This window comes from Hylobates moloch, unplaced genomic scaffold (assembly GCF_009828535.3).
Source record: "Hylobates moloch isolate HMO894 unplaced genomic scaffold, HMol_V3 SCAFFOLD_20, whole genome shotgun sequence".
Classification (NCBI taxonomy): domain Eukaryota; kingdom Metazoa; phylum Chordata; class Mammalia; order Primates; family Hylobatidae; genus Hylobates; species Hylobates moloch.
This window is the reverse complement of record NW_026652295.1, coordinates 53,367,072-53,383,869: the sequence shown is the minus strand read 5'-3', so window position 1 is coordinate 53,383,869 and position 16,798 is coordinate 53,367,072. Positions and strand designations below refer to the sequence as shown.

Genomic DNA, 16,798 nt, shown 5'->3' with positions numbered 1-16,798 from the left:
ATAAACCCAAATAAAGTTTACAGTACCATAAGCTCAAATATCATAGCTTAGGCTAGCCTCCCTTACACATGCCCATAACATTTACATTAGCCTACAGTTGGGCAAACTCCTCTAAAACAAGGCCTATTTCATAATTAAGTTTTGAATATCTTATGTAATTTATTGGACACTCTACTGAAAGTGAAAAACAGAATGGTTGTGTGGGTACTCATAGTATGATTTCTACTGAATGTGTATTGCTTTCAAACCCTCATCAATTTAAAAAATCTTAAGTCAAAGCATTGTAAATCAGATAAAATGCATAGTTACTAAAATTGAAACATTCTATTCTTGTTCTCAACTTTGATAGGCACTATCTCTTGCCTAATGAATACAATGTAAATTTATGCCTCTTTGAACAACAGATATTGGTCAAAACAAGAAAATAATTAATTGAAGTTATTTCCATCGAATGTTTTATATTATATAATTAATACACAGTTTTAGTGTTTAGAAATAATAAAATCATAAATAAAGCTAAAGTTCTCCCTTGTTTACCTAATCCATACATAACAGATTACCTTAATATGCTGATATCAACATGGTACAAACCTCTCTCTCGTCTCTTTTGAGAGAATATATTTTTGTTATATGCTTTTAATTACATGAGTTGTATATTTTACAGGTTTTATAAACAATGTTTAGCCATATTTCAAATAATCTGAGCTAATTCTTTTCAACTGTTGCAACTTAGTATTGGCATCAGTTTATTTAATCATGTCACTCCGGAAAGACATTTTGCTTTTTTTCCAAGTTGGCACTCTCAAAATAAATGCTGTACTGAAAATCCTGCAATGCTGCACAAGTGAGAATATTTCTTCTTTTTTTTTTATACTTTTTTAAAATTATAATTTAGGTTTTAGGGTACATGTGCACAATGTACAGGTTTGTTACATATGTATCCATGTGCCATGTTGATTTCCTGTACCCATTAACTTGTCATTTAGCATTCCACGTAATTATGACAGTAACTAATATTAAAAGTTGCTATCTGTGCCCGAATCATGAAAAATTCTGGAAACAAGTATGTTGCTGAAACAAATATGTTGATGCATATAATATGTTGTTAGCTAGCTCTCTCTATCTATACATTTATCTATCATCTATCCATCATTTAATGTCTAGTACTGACTTCACTACTTATTAGTTGTATAATCTTGCACAAGATGTGTTACCTCTCTGACTGTTTCCTCATGTATAAAGTGGGAATGTTAATTATACCTGCCTTGCAGAGCAGGATTACATGAGTTGTGAGGATTAAATGAGTTATTATATATAACTAATTTAAAATAGTGGTACGTGGCAAACGCTCATTAAGTGTTGAACATTATAATTGGTTTTACAGAACTGGTACACAAGGAGTTCAGACTCTTACATCAGAGAAAACTAGAAGTTCACACTCTCTCTTATAAGTACTCATACCTGTGGTCACAAGATTTCTTATCCTTTGAGACTTTAGAAGCAAGAGAAATTTTAGAGTCTTTAACCTAATTTGGCTAATCTATATTAGCAATTAACTACACACTTTAAAAAAGACTTGCCAACAGACATTAAGGCATTGTGTCTGTTGTTAAATTTCTCTCTAGGAAAAATCCACAGGAAGAATATATCTTGGTATAATTTCTTATAAATAATATTTATTCAATATCAAATAAACTCCCGTTACATGCCAGACACAGCATTATATGCTATATAACTAAATGCTATGCACTATATTAACTATATGGCCCAAAATACTACACGAGGGACTTATGTGAGAATAAATAGACATTTTCCAGAAATACAGACATGGATGAAACCATTTCAGGTTGTAGAAATGAAATGGCTCTGCAGTTGTAGAGCCGTGGACCATTGTCAAATGGCTGGGGTATGTGTGTATTTTTATGTGAGAGGAATGTGGTATCAGCTAGGAAATTATTAAGGGGCCAAATCATAAAGAGTAGGGTATGTGATGATGAGGAGCAGTGATGTCTTTGCACAGGCAATTGGAAAAAGAAGAATCATAATCAGATATGCATTTTAAAAAGTTAATTTTGGCCACAGAGTGCAGAATGGAATGCCAAGGGTGGAGACAGAAAACTCAAATAATGATTAGGTTCTAGTATAATACCCCAAGCAATGAAGATCATAGATTGGAGAGAGAGATGTAGGAACCAAAACACACTGGATAAGGCCAGCAGGGGTTTGAAGAGGGTGGATAACCCAGGACTCTGGAGAGGGGAGTGTTGAGAATAAGCGGAATGTGTAGGGAAAAGATACAGCTATAAGCCGAATTGTTAGATGTAGGATGAGGCTGACCAAATGCCACAGGAAACAAAGAAAGAAAAAATATAAGATGGAGCCTCCTTGGGGAACATCAACACAAGTTCCTGCCTGTACATAAGTACAGGCAGAGGAGAAAAAGAAATTCCATAAAATAAGCCAAAAGAATATCAGAGATGTCACAGAGGAGCAGGGATAAAGTGTTATTTTAGAAAAAGTTACCAGAAGAGGACATTGAGGAAGTATGAGGCAACTAAGACAGCAAAGGACTTCCAACAGGATACCTAGATTAAATGGTGAAATTGATCAACTAATGGGGCTTTGTGGATCCATTTAATATAGGATCAGAGGGGAAAAAATGAAAATCAAGAAGCTTATTAAATTTTCTGGCCTAGTCGACTGATGGTCTTATTAACAAAAATAGCGAACATTGGGTGTGAGGTCAGAAGCAGAAATAGTGAGCGGGAGGCATCAGGGAACTGTCTTTTAGAGGTGTCTAGCAAATTCAGGTTTGTGGATAGATTTTTATACCAAAGAGCTCTAAAGTGAGGATGTTAATTACATGATCCACATGGACACTTTGCTGAGCAGAGTTATGCAAACACATTAGAGAGTTATTTTGTGGTGTTTTGCGTCACACATTGGTACCTACACAAACACAAAATTGTGTTAATATATCTACAAAATAAACACCAGTACTTACTACTGGCTTTTGTGTAAATGCAAGTGAATAATTCACTGGGTATAGAAGATAATGATTAAGCTAGAGCAACAATAGCATTTTAAAGCCCCTTATCTTTGAGTAGGATTGTTATTTATTTTTGGGCTTATCCTGAATTTTTTTACCCCCAAGGTCATATCAAAATTCACATTATGGTAGCACCATTCCTGCTTTTTCAACTCTTGTACCTTCATTCATTTGTCATTTTAAATTTCTATAAATAAATTAAGGTCTTCTGTCCTGATGCTTTAGGTGTCAACTTCCTTTTTCCCTTTTTCTCTTTGGGAAATAAGAGTGAAAAAACTAACATCTCATTTTTTGCTTTGAAACAGCAGCATATCATCATATTTAGCTCATTTAAGCTGTTGTCATGGTTAAATGTTGTTTTATTTCTGATTTTTCTTTGCTTTTATAGCTATATCTGTGTTTCATCCCTTTAAGAAACTAATACTTTGTTCTGAAGAAAAAAAATGGTATATGAAGGTTTTTGGACTGGATTGTCTTTGTCCAGTTCACAGCAAGTCTATCCCATGTTTATTTATTTATTTTTTTCAGGAACAAGTATGCAGAGCTTTGACAGTCCATGCAGATTTCTGGAATTTGTTTTTATTGATACATAATAATTATACATATTCATGGGGTACATGTGATATTTTGATAGATGATTACAATGTGTAATGATCAAATCAGGGTAATTAAGATATCCATCACATCAAATATTTATCATTTCTTTACATTGGAAACATTCCTAATTTTGCCTTCTAGTTATTTTGAAATGTAGAATTAATTATTGCTAACCATTGTAACCATACTGTGCTATTATTGAACACTACAGCTGATTTCTTCTATAAGTTTTTTAAAAAGCTGTATTTTTGTATTCATTAACCAATTGTTCTTCATCCCCTCTTTCTGCTACCATTCCCTGCTTTTGGTAACCACCATTCTACTCTGTATCTTCATAAGATCAATCTTTTTTTTTTTTTTAGCTTACACATATGACTAAGAACATGGGAGATTTGTCTCTCTGTGCCTGGCTTATCTCACTTAACATCTTCCAGTTTCATCCATGTTGCTCTAATTGACTTTTTTTCTTCCTTTTTTTTTTTTTTTTGTTTTTGAGACAGAGTCTTGCTGTGTTGCCCAGGCTGCAGTGCAGTGGCACCAACTCGCTCACTGCAAGCTCTGCCTCCCGGGTTCATGCCATTCTCCTGCCTCAGCCTCCTGAGTAGCTGGGACTATAGGCGCCTGCCACCACGCTGGGCTAATTTTTTGTATTTTTAGTAGAGATGGGGTTTCACCGTGTTAGCCAGAATGGTCTCGATTTCCTGACCTCGTGATCTGCCTACCCTGGCCTCCCAAAGTGCTGGGATTACAGGTGTGAGCCACTGTGCCAGGCCAATTTCATTCTTTTTATGGCTGAATAATAAGCTGTTGTGTATATGTACCACGTTTTCTTTATCCATTCATACATTGATGGACACTTATGTTGCTTCTGTATCTTGTGAATAGCACCGCAATCAATATGGGAGTGCAGATATATATCTTCAACGTATTGATTTCCTTTGTTTTGGATACCTACCCAGTGGTGAGATTGCTTGATGATATGGTAGCTCTACTTTTACTTTTGGGAGAAACCTCAAAAACGTGGTTGTATTAATTTACATTTCCACCAACAGTGTACTAGTATTCTCCTTATCGTATTCAGGAATTTTTGTGTTTTACCAACTTTTACCTCCACATATTTATTTTGTTTTTCATGATTTTATTCTAAGACAAAAAAAAAATCAAACTAAAGAAAATCGAACTAAAGATTAAATTTATAAATATCTAGAAACTGACCATAAAGAAATTTGCATACAGTATTTAACAATATTTTTACTATTTTGGCATTGGCTTCCTAATATTATTACTATTAAGAGACAAAACAGAGAAATATTATTGATAACACTTGCACTATGGATAAGACATATTGGTTTACTTTTTCTAGTGTTGATTGTAGAACATTTTAATAATTTATGCCATGACTCTTCATTTGTAGGCAGGTTCATTAACAGAATTATATCCATTTCATACTAATCTCCTAAAGGCTGCCCATCAGTATTTTAAAAGACATAAATCTAACTTCCTTGCCCTTCCTCCCACAGCTTATTCTGCCAAGAATTTAGAGTAAACCTAACTGCAGGCTTTTCTAGTTTGGGTACAACATTTACTTCACTCACTATCCATTAATTTTTATTTCTGACAGAATAAGCATATGGTCCTAATGCTCTATGAAATCAGACTCTTGGAACCAGATTCTGGTACACATTTCATTGCTTGTTACATTTATGTGATGTTACATTATATACATCACTTAGCCTGCATAAAAAGACATATATATGGAATACATATATTTTGACTTTTAAGTTTTATTTTCTTTATTTTTTATATACATAGAATTCAAATAACCATATTTGTAGTTTATGGCTTTTCATATAAACATGTATGTGCTATTGGCTACAATGCTGTTATTCATATTTAATATTTTTAATTAAGACAAAGATGAATAAATATGCCCATTATTATCTAATGCAGAGTTTGAAAAAGTAAGGCCTAATAACCAAATTAAGCCTATCATTTGTTTTTGTATGACCTACTAAGAGTGATCTTTACATTTTAAAATGTTTGCTTGGAAAATAAGGACAATATTTTGCAGCATGTAGGAATCATATCATATTCAAATTTTAGTATCCATATGCAGTTTTACTGGAATATAGTCACACCCATTCATTTACATATTGTCTATGGTTGCTTTTATACTACAGCAGCAAAATTGAGTAGTTGCAAGGAGACCACTTAGCCTAAAATATTTACTATCTGTCTCTTTAAAAAGAAGTTTAAAAAACTTTAAAAAAGTTTGCTGACCCCTGGTCCAATGCATAGCTAACATTTGTTTTTTCCCATTTTGTACATCAAGGAGTTTATGAAATCAAACCAATAGTAGAATCAATTATTTCTTTTCTCTAAACATGATCGAGGAAATTTAACCATTTCATGTTTAGTGTTAAAGTGTATTTGTCCACTGCCTGAACAAAGTTAGCTGCAAGGGAGATATTTCCCTGAAGAAGAACCAGAATGTAGAGTCTGAAATAAATCCTCTCTCCTCCGTTTCCCATTATCTACTTATTTAATCTGTTTTAATGAAGTTAATTGCATAGTAGGAATAAATAACCTAGAAGAAAAATATCTTGATTTCAAAATTTAATCATTAGCTTGTTTTTTAGATTAACATTTAACAAATAATTACTTGAAGTAACCATGAGAAGCGAGGCCCTCTATGATGGGCTCCTTTGATCTCTAACTTGCCTACACTTTCATTAGAGGTTGACAGTAATTAAACAGGAAGGTGACACTTTAACAAAAACTGTAAAACAAATTATTTTTTAATTTTATTTCTTTAATATTTTATTTTAGAAATAATCACAGTGGACTAGTTTTTCAAATGTCATTTGTACAAAATGTGAGCAAACCCCACATAAGACAACAATGAAAAATGTTCCATAAATCTGGGTGTTTCTTCAGTATTTTACTTTATTCCAGATGCAAGATTGAAATTCTACATTTATATTTAATCATTTAAAACAATTATAAAAAGTTATGGGTATTTCAGATTACATTCCAAAATATGTAATGATAGTATTTCACTTGCCTCAAATCACTTATGGAACACTGTGAGAAATTTGTCCATTAACTCCTCAGATACTTTTTTGAATGTTTATTGTATGCCAGCCACTGTTGCTGGCACTAGGGATACATCAGTGAGCAAAACAGAGCCAAACGAGATTCTTGCCCCTACGAAGCTTATATTTTAGTGGGAGGAAACAGACAAGAAGCCATGCATAAATAAATGAGGAAATGGCATAGCATTTCTAAAAGTGATAATTGAGATGGAAAAAAAATCAGAACAAAGTGAGAGAAATCAGGTGTATCAGGGTGAGAGTTGCAATATTAAAAGGGTAGTGAAGGCCTTGTTGAGATGTTGCTTAAGCGAGGACACGAAGATGCAGGAATTAGCCATGTAGCGATCCAGGGAGAGGGACTAGTGAGAGAAAAGGCTCTAAAGTGGGAGCAAGGTTGACTGTGAGTGAAACAGCAAGGAGGTGTGGTGGCTGGAGTAAGGTGAAGGAGAAGAAGAGTGAGTCAGAGGGGTAATAGGATCAAATGAGTCAGAGGGGTAATAAGACCAAAATGTAAGGAGCCTTGTAACCACTCTGAGAATATTTCACTCTTAATGATATGAGGACCATAGAGGGACTGGCAGGGAAGTGATGTAATTAAGTTTGCTTGTTAAAAGGTCCACTTGACTAGTTTGCTGTAGAGGAGCAAGGGCAGAAGCAGGGAGACTGGCAATGAGGATATTGCAGTAATTCATGCCAGAGATTATGGTGTCTTGGGCCAAGACCAATTATGAAGGGCCTGAGAGCAGGTGCATTTTGGACTTATTGAAGATACGGTGTGAGATTTCCTGACAAATTGGATGTGTAAATGAAAGAAAAAAAAGAGAACTATTTTGATTCTTGTTGTTTTGTTTTGGTTTTTATTTTTTAACCTAGGCAACTACCGTCAGTCAAGAATGAAGTCTACAGGTGGACAGGATTTTGGGGGATGATTAGAAGCTCAACTTGTGGTATCCTGAGGTTAAGATATTTATTAAAATAAAATCAGCTAAGTAAGATCCCAGTATTTGCCTCATGGAAGATGTTAAAAATTATATATATATTATATAAATATATATTATATATATTATATATAATATATATAATATATATTATATATATTATATATATATATATAATATATATATTGGAGTATGAATGAATTAATGAATAAGTATTCATGGAACAGATAGTACTCAATGAACGACAGGCGCCACGCTGTGCCTTGTCAAGTAGATGGCCTAACAGAATCCATGTTAGAGCTTCATCAGTTAAATGGTATTGTCTATATCTCACAGAAGAAGAAACTCAGGACAAGTAACTTGACTGAAGTTCACATGGTTAGTAAGTAGTTCTAACTTTAAGATTGAAACTCATTTTCCACAACTTCAAATAAAACTCCTTTAAAAAATCTTACCAGTGATCTCGCAAAAGAAATATTAGTATATCTGTAAGCAACCATTTATTCAAAATGTGGTTTTTATCTTCAGATTATAACACAAGTGAGCAAAAACAAGCCTGTAAGAAGCATGAACTCTATGTGAGCTTCCGGGATCTGGGATGGCAGGTAGGAATTTTCAGTCAACTTAGGTGCTTCTTTTCTGAATTATCATAAATCCTTAGTAAGTCATGGTCTTTGGCAGTAATTTTCCAATGTAATACCCAATGATTTTTGACATGACCATTTAGAATATGGCTTATTCACTTTATTTTCATTTCTCAATTAACCTTTTACCATGGAAACATGATTAGTAGGTTTCACAGTCAAACAAAAAAACTACGCTGAATGAGACATAGAACACTAAGATATTTAGGAAGAAAAAAAGAGTGCTGTTGTTTAAGTATTCCAAACTTTTAATTTTATTGTAAATAGAAGATTTGTTCATATTAGTATAAGTAGCTCCACTAAGCCTCTGAGGGTCTCCAACTATTGGGCTAGGAAATAGAGCCCTCAACTATAATGTCCCTGTCATGGGGAAGATGGCAGACATATTTTTTTCTTGCACTTAAAAATGTATTGCTATCTTTTAGATAGCCTTTAGAAACAGGATGAGGAGGAAGATTTCACCAAAGTAATTTTTTAATGGCTCTATGTGGTGACAGTTTAAAATGAAATTTTAAGACTTCTCCTAATATTCTATTACAATGGATTGTCATATATGAGTTCCTGTATTGAGAAATACTATCAAAATGTAAATATATTCAAAATTTATGATAAACTTTCAACGTGAATAACTCAATAATTCTCACATTTGTGCCAAGTTTTATTTCTCTATGGGAAAAATATCAAGGCAACCATTCATGTACCAATTCTTTAGCTTCCCGAAATTTATCATGTTCAGTTTTTAGGAATTTGCTCCAATTCATTTTTTCTAAAGAGACTATAAAGTTAATGCATGAATGGAAAGAAAAACAGCATGCAGAAAAAAATATTAAGGCTTTAGGATGTTGTCAGACTTATAAAACTAAGAATGAGTTCTTAAGAAGTAATGAGAATGGTCTCAACTCAATTAACTTGATTCTCTTTTTTCTTTTGGGTTCACTTGAACTTTCCAGAGTTCATCATTTCCTGTTTAAACAATATTTAGAATGCTATTTTCTTATAATAGTTTTATTCATGAATACATGTTTAATACATACTATGAATATCTTACATAACTACCTCTTGGGAGTAATTAGAGAGGACAATTTCTTGTGAAAATATTTATACTTCTGTCCTAAACTTCAGCTTAAAATTAAAGGGTGTGGGGAAGATAATTCCATTAGAATAATTGTTGGACCAAGAATATAAACCTATTCAGATACAATGTATTTCAATAACTTTTAAGAGGATTTTTTTTAATTTTTACTTTGGTGATATTATTTTTTCTTGTTTTTTTTTTTGTTTGTTTGTTTGTTTTTGTGTGTGTGTGTGTGTGTGTGTGTCAGGACTGGATTATAGCACCAGAAGGATACGCTGCATTTTACTGTGATGGAGAATGTTCTTTTCCACTTAACGCCCATATGAATGCCACCAACCATGCTATAGTTCAGACTCTGGTAAGCTTTGTTTTTGAAGGATTAAAAATAGCTTAGAATGCAAGCATATTATAAAGTTGTTTTAGAGGAAAGCATCTATTTACAATTTTTAATGCATTATTTTATCTTCTCAAACTCATTTGTTTCTTTTTAGAGCTGAAGTAACAACTGTGGGTATAGTCAGGAAACTCGGGCTAGTTTAGAGTAATCCCAATTACACAATGGAGAGGGATTCAGCTAGGAAAACTGGAGTAATAACATGAAATGGTCATCTTGAACTGTTTGTTCATTACACAGTATGACTAAGCACACAGGTTCCCTGGGGCTGTTTCTAACCTAGCAATTCATTAGTAATCATTGCAAAAACATTGAGTAATAGCTGTACTAAATTTCATCTGAGGGTTTTTAATTATTTAAGAATGTTCTATAACATATTTTGGTATTATAAAAGTTCTTCAATGTAGTATATAGATAGGAAACTATATTTCTTATTGTTCTCCTCCTCCTCATTTTGCTGTAATCTTTAAAATAGAAATTATACTTCCTTTTCTTTATTCCTCACTCTCAGAAACTTAGCAGTGATTAAATCTCTAATAATCTAGGCTTATTTTTATGAATAATGTACTGAAGGGTTGACATGATTAACTGATTGCATTCTCCCTAATGAGCTCATGAAACCTATTGAGAGTCTGATGTACCTCATAGTATCTGACCTATCGATTTGGCAGAGGAACAATCTCCCTAAGACTAAATGAGAGGCTCCTAGAAAACATACCAGACTATGTGATATAATTTTAAATCAATGTTTGGGCTAATATAAAAATTTTAACTTTTGTATTTAAGAAGAATGGGAGAGAACACATTATTTTAGAATCAAGGCTTGATGGGAGTGGAATTATTTGGTGGATGCCAGTAAGAGAAAAGTAGATAGTAGAAAAACCTATCTTTGTGGGTGAGGCTTATTTATGGAAAAAGAAAGAATTACTCTTAGAATTCGTGAAGATTTGACTTTCCATAAGTTTGCTATTTTCCCCCACAATTAGTTTAAAATTTAAAGATGAGTTAAGGAATAAACAATGATATCTATGAACTAGCAAAAGCAAATACTTGAATGACTTGATATTTACTGGCATCTTTATTGACTTCAGAAAATACTACAGAATATCTAGACACCAAAAAATGCAATCTATAACAACTAGAGCATGAACATTATCAAAGACTGGAAATAACCTTGGGCTAGAGAGCAACAGAAAGATAAAGCAAATACACATTTTGATAATAAGTGATTTATAAATATTCTTCTTTTTATTGATTCATGACCAGCGAGAATGCCTACTTTAGTGCCATGTACAAGGTATAAATTTCTGGGGGGGGTTTAAAGTCTGATATGACTTCACCTTTGCTATCTGTAAATATAAGCTCTTCTTTATATGGAATAGTGTTTCCAGGAGTATGGAGAGTAGGTAGGCTTTGCAAGGATGGACGTTTTGCATTCAAACTTCTACCACTAAAAGAATTTTTAAGAAGCTAACTTTTCTCTTTGTATATGAGAACTCATGTTGACATGAAAGCATATCAGATAAAGAAGAATGCTGTTATGTCATCCTACGAAGAGAACTTCATGATCACTGTCTTTCTGTAAGGTCATAGAGTAACTCCTATCAGTGGAAGTAATACTACTTAATTTCTCAGAAAGTTCTTTGCCTCTTTTTATCATCATTTCGATGACTATGAAAGCAGACTTTTGCTTCCTTAGATATGGATCTAATGTATCAAAGATTCCCTCAGGCTAAGCAATGCCTACTTACTGAAAAATATCCTTTGTCAAATACCCTCCCCTTCTCTCATTTTTTCTTTTTTAAAATAAATAAATACATATTTTCAGCTCTTGTGGCTGTAGTAAAGTATCAAAAAACAAACATAAAAAAAATCCGACACAAACTTGGAACAAGAGTCTGCTCTGTATCTCCACCCTGGGATGTAGGACATAAGTCATTGCAAAACTGGAGCATACACGGGAAGTTTGATTTTTTTTTTCCTGGTGTTGTGCACGCTTTATGTTTGTTCTGTGAAGGACATGAAACAAAAAGACCAAGGAAAGCATGTTTGTGACTAATATATTGAGAAACCATTCAAGAACAATCTATTTTTTTCTCGTTAGGCTGCCAAGGCCATTGAAACATCAGGATTATCAATCATGTATGTGTGGGTTATGGAAGATAAAGCTGATGAAGGACATAAGCTGCATCAGAAATTTGTAGAAACTATCCAACTTTTAGTTTTGTGAGGTCTTAGGAAATTTCAAGTTCATGTCAGATCACCTCATTTTTCCTGCTGTTTCTGTCCACATGCAAGGCTCCTATATCATTTCAGCCAGGACGTTGTACAGCCAAAACTGTAAGAGGCTGTATTCGCTTTTTGTGGATCCCATAAGACTCATCGGTGGGGTTTCCCATAAACTCCTCTGGGGAAAGGGCCAGAATAGGTGGGTGGGAAAGGGGGGAACTGTGTTCTGGCTCTTTGCCCAATTATTTCAAATCATAGGCGGACTGCCAGTCTGATCAAAATTATTATCAACTCTTTACTTAAGCATTTCACTTTTCATGTACAGACACCTTTTTAGGCTTTTGGGGAGGCGGATGTTCATTTGTAAAGTCTCTAGGCCCTTCGCTTCTGATTTAGCTTAGCCTGCTTTTTGGCACTTGTCTAGGGGGCAGGCAAGGGAGAAAAAGAATAAATGGATATTAAACTCCAGCCAATGTGATAAAAAAATTCTATGAAGAGCTGAAATCATTGCTTTAAGGCACGTATTGGATTATACATGGATTTTATTTTATTATGATTTTTATGCTTCTTTTACCATGGAAAATTAAGAGTTGGCATAAAATGTATGATTTATTGTTTAATTTTCCTTTTAAAAGATAACTCTTAGATCCAAATCTTTCTGCAACTATGTGTTTTCATTGATTTGCTCTTGTAACTTCCATGTTCCTCATGATATATATAGAAATAGTCATTTCAACTAAAAGCAATAAAGTGCTAGTTGCTATGTTCTTTCCCTAGGAAAACTTCCACTGAATATTCTATAGAGGAAGTTTTCTTTATTTGGTGAGATATTTTTCAAGGTTCAAACACGTAATTGAAATGGCTGGGTTGATTCCAGGTGGTTTTTTTTAATTTTATTATTATACTTTAGGTTTTAGGGTACATGTGCACAATGTGCAGGTTTGTTACATATGTATCCATGTGCCATGTTGGTTTGCTGCGCCCATTAACTCGTCATTTAGCATTAGGATTCCAGGTGTTAATGCTTAAGAATACCTCCTTCAGTCCCCCACCCCAGTCATGGAATAAATGGGAGAAGGGCGATCAGCTTAATGGTGTGCCTGATTATGAGTGATAAAATAAGCATATCATTTTAAAACTGCAAAAAATGTGTATTTTATTTCTTAATAAAACAAAATCTTTTGTCTTTCCCAGGTTCATCTGATGTTTCCTGACCACGTACCAAAGCCTTGCTGTGCTCCAACCAAATTAAACGCCATCTCTGTTCTGTACTTTGATGACAGCTCCAATGTCATTTTGAAAAAATATAGAAATATGGTAGTACGCTCATGTGGCTGCCACTAATATTAAATAATGTTGATAATAACAAAAAGATCTGTACTAAGGTTTATGGCTGCAATAAAAAGCATACTTTCAGACAAACGGGGAATTTCCTAAAATTAGTCTGGCTCATTTGGCTCTTTTCCTATGTACAATATCATGTATATAGTCATTTTTATTTATTTAAAGGTATATATTCTCTTTTGTGGATGCTTTATCAATAAAATCTATTTTATAGGCCACTACATTATACAATATATCATCTAGTCTAATTTTCAGTGGGTTATGCTGAGTCCATTCAATTCCATTTCAACATTTTTTTCTAATACAATTTTATATAATTTTCTGAGATTAGACAGAACTCCTTTGACTGTTTAATATTGTGGAAGGAAATTGAATAATTTAGTTATATTGTGCCAATGAAAACCATGATGGAATATTTATTTAGAAATAAGACTTAAAAAAATAACAACCCAAACAAAACTTCTTGGATAAACACAATTTCTCTTTCAGAGTTCCTGCTTCATTAGACAAAGTGAAATGTTGAACTGGATTTGAATAAATAAACAGTAGGCAGAACATAGAAGCTGAAAGATTGCACATAATTGTTTTAACTGTTTGCTTTAACAGAACTGGTGTAACTGTAGGAGCATGTTCCTTTTTGGCTTGTGGATTGTAGATTTTGCAAAGAGCTCAAAGCTTCAGGAGACAGGCTTGAGCCTGTGTCCATAGCTTTCCAAGTTAACACTAATTGTAGTACAACCTTCTTACCTCAAATAAATCATGTCTGCCTATTATCTAGAATACTACTGCTGCAGATTTTTTTTTTTTCAGATTTAAAAACCTAGTCCAAAATAAAGAAACATTTACATGTGCTCCACTTTCCTCCCCACAGGCAAGAGTCACTGCATGCATAAAATGTACAAGAGCAGAAGATGCTGAAAGAACCATTTTCTTTAGCTCTCCTTTATAACTGAGTTTGCTGATTGATGTGATGCAAGGGATTTTATTTAGAAGTAAAAGCACTGAAACTAAACTGGAGGAAATTACCAAAAGTCCCAGAATGGCTTTGACAGAATTGCCATTTCTAAAGAACAGCTGAAATTCATTTTTCATATCTTTGAGAGTGAGCTCAATGAAAACCTTATTTTGTAAAGGGATTTTGTAAACCTTCTTCCAAGCACAAATAATTCCAAACAGGAAGGTTCTGTTGTGTGTGTGTGTGTGTGTGCGCGCGTGTGTGTGTCTCTGTGTGCATGTGTGTTCTTCCCTCTAAAATTAATTTATTTCCTCTATCTATTAGAATGCCCTCTAAGGCCTTTCTTTAACACACACTGACTTTTTGAAGAATGATCTTTTGATTGATAACTTGCTATTTATGGTGACTCTGTGGTTAGGCTTATTTACAGTTAATCTAAAATATTCATAAAGCACCATTTATTAATCATCCTTTTGGATCTTTCAAACAAAACTTATATCAAAAATGTCTTCAAAAATGTTATGGCTTTGTTTGTAATTCAGGTATATTAAAATGTTGTTTTGAAATACAGTTTATCTTAAAGAAAATTTGACAGTAACTATATTAAGGGGTACATTAAGTAATATATTTTCAATTAATGGTGTACCATTGAGAGAATAAGAAAGGAAGTCTATTATTTTATTCTTTAAATGTGCTGTTTAAATATGTTTCCATATTTTAAAATATATTAAACGGATGCTAATTTCTGCTGTTCTTGATTTGGTTCTTTATTTAAAAGGAATACAAAATGTAAGTATATCATAAATTGAGACAATAAGAATATTTATCAAATGTAAAGTGTTTGTGGATCACATGATTCTTTGTGTTGTTCTTAATTGCCAAAATTGTTTTTTGTGTTGTTAATAGTTATCTCACTATTAAATGTGCAAAGCAACAATCCATGAATTAAAGATTTTCTTAATCTGTTCAAACAACAAATTTTAACAATAGCAAAAAATAATTAGAATGGAGAAATATCTCATTTGTTCTTTTTCATATGAGAAGGGAGGTAATTGGCATCAGTGTTTTTACATTTTCTAAAATTACCTATGTGTATAATATGCACATATACTCAATCACATTATTTTCTAATAACTATTACAGTAAACTCTTAGTATCACCTTGGTGATACTCAAGCTGTTACTAGAAACCAGAATAATTTGGCCTATTTTAACAGGTCTTCATTTAAGTCTTTTTAGTTAGTTAATGACGTACTCGCGTTTTTGATTGTTTATTTTTAATTTTTCTGCTTTATACTTGTTTTTACTTTGTAAAGTGGCCATAATCCTTTTTGGAAATAGAAGGGCATAAGTCATAAATATTCAAATTCTTTAAAACTAAGGCAAAAATAGTCTGCATTAAACTAAAGAAATTAAGAAAACACAGGCAGAAAATCCAAAATTATTTTTTTCTCAACTAAGAACTGTCATTTTATAATCCTTGTATCATCATCATCAAACCCGAGCCAGAGTCTACTGGGTACTTCACAAGCTGGCAGATATCATCTCCCAAGACATTTACAGTGAATAATAAGCTTATGTTCCAGTTCCATTAAAGGCAGAAGAAATCCTCATTCCCAAACACAAGTAACCATCTCATAACCATTGAGTCCAGTGCTCAATCTACTATCTAATTTCCATCTCGGATTACCTATTTTCCTTTCACAATTTTTTTTTTGGTCTGGAATTTTTTAAAGTTAGAACTGAAGATGCCTTTGCTGATAAAGCGTAAAAATTGTTGGTATACCGGTATACGTCTGTGTTTTATCAAGTTTCTTTAAGATCATAATTGAAGAGAAAGTACAAAAAGTAACAATCAATGTCAATGCTTATTTAAGTAGAAAATGATGCTATATCCAAGTTAGCAATTTAAAAAAAATAGCAAAGGCTCTGCAAAATTTTAAAAGTCTATTGTGATATTTGTTAAGGCTGTTTTAAATACAGAGATTTCAAAGACCGGAAAAGTCACATCAGATATAGCCTTTAAAAATTACAAAGAAATTTCAAAAATTAAAAGCATGTATGTTAACTTTTGCATCCTTGTTTCAACTTCACTAAGACAGCTAGCCTAAAATCAATTCTGGGCCAGGCGTGGTAGCTCACATTTGTAATCCCAGCACTTTGGGAGGCCGAGGTGGGTAGATCACCTGAGGTCAGGAGTTTGAGACCAGACTGACCAATATGGTGAAACTCCATCTCTACTAAAAATACAAAATTAGCTGAGTGTGGTGGCACATGCCTGTAATCCCAGCTACTTGGGAAGTTGAGGCAGGAGAATTGCTTGAACCTGGGAGGCAGAGGTTGCAGTGAGCTGAGATCGTACCATTTCACTTCAACCTGGTCAACAAGAGTGAAACTCCGTCTCAAAAATCAAATCTAATCTAATCTAATCTAATCTGAAAGCTCAAGGTAGGGGATAGGTAGATACAGTAGAGCCTCA

The 16,798-nt window shown here is 33.4% G+C and overlaps 1 protein-coding gene across 3 annotated transcripts in view; it reads left to right on the top strand.

Moving 5' to 3' along the window:
* The window catches only part of BMP5 (bone morphogenetic protein 5), a 130,276-nt gene extending 115,019 nt beyond the window's left edge, over nt 1–15,257 (top strand). The window contains exons 5-7 of one of the 3 annotated variants that reach the window (XM_032140389.2): nt 8,208–8,284; nt 9,646–9,756; nt 13,216–15,257. In XM_032140389.2, the coding sequence (XP_031996280.1) occupies nt 8,208–8,284; nt 9,646–9,756; nt 13,216–13,365 (338 nt within the window). In that variant the 3' untranslated portion in view covers nt 13,366–15,257. The remainder of the gene's footprint in view (nt 1–8,207; nt 8,285–9,645; nt 9,757–13,215) is intronic. The other 2 variants (XM_032140390.1, XM_032140391.1) reach the window with 2 other exon arrangements.
* The last annotated feature ends 1,541 nt before the right edge of the window (nt 15,258–16,798 follow it).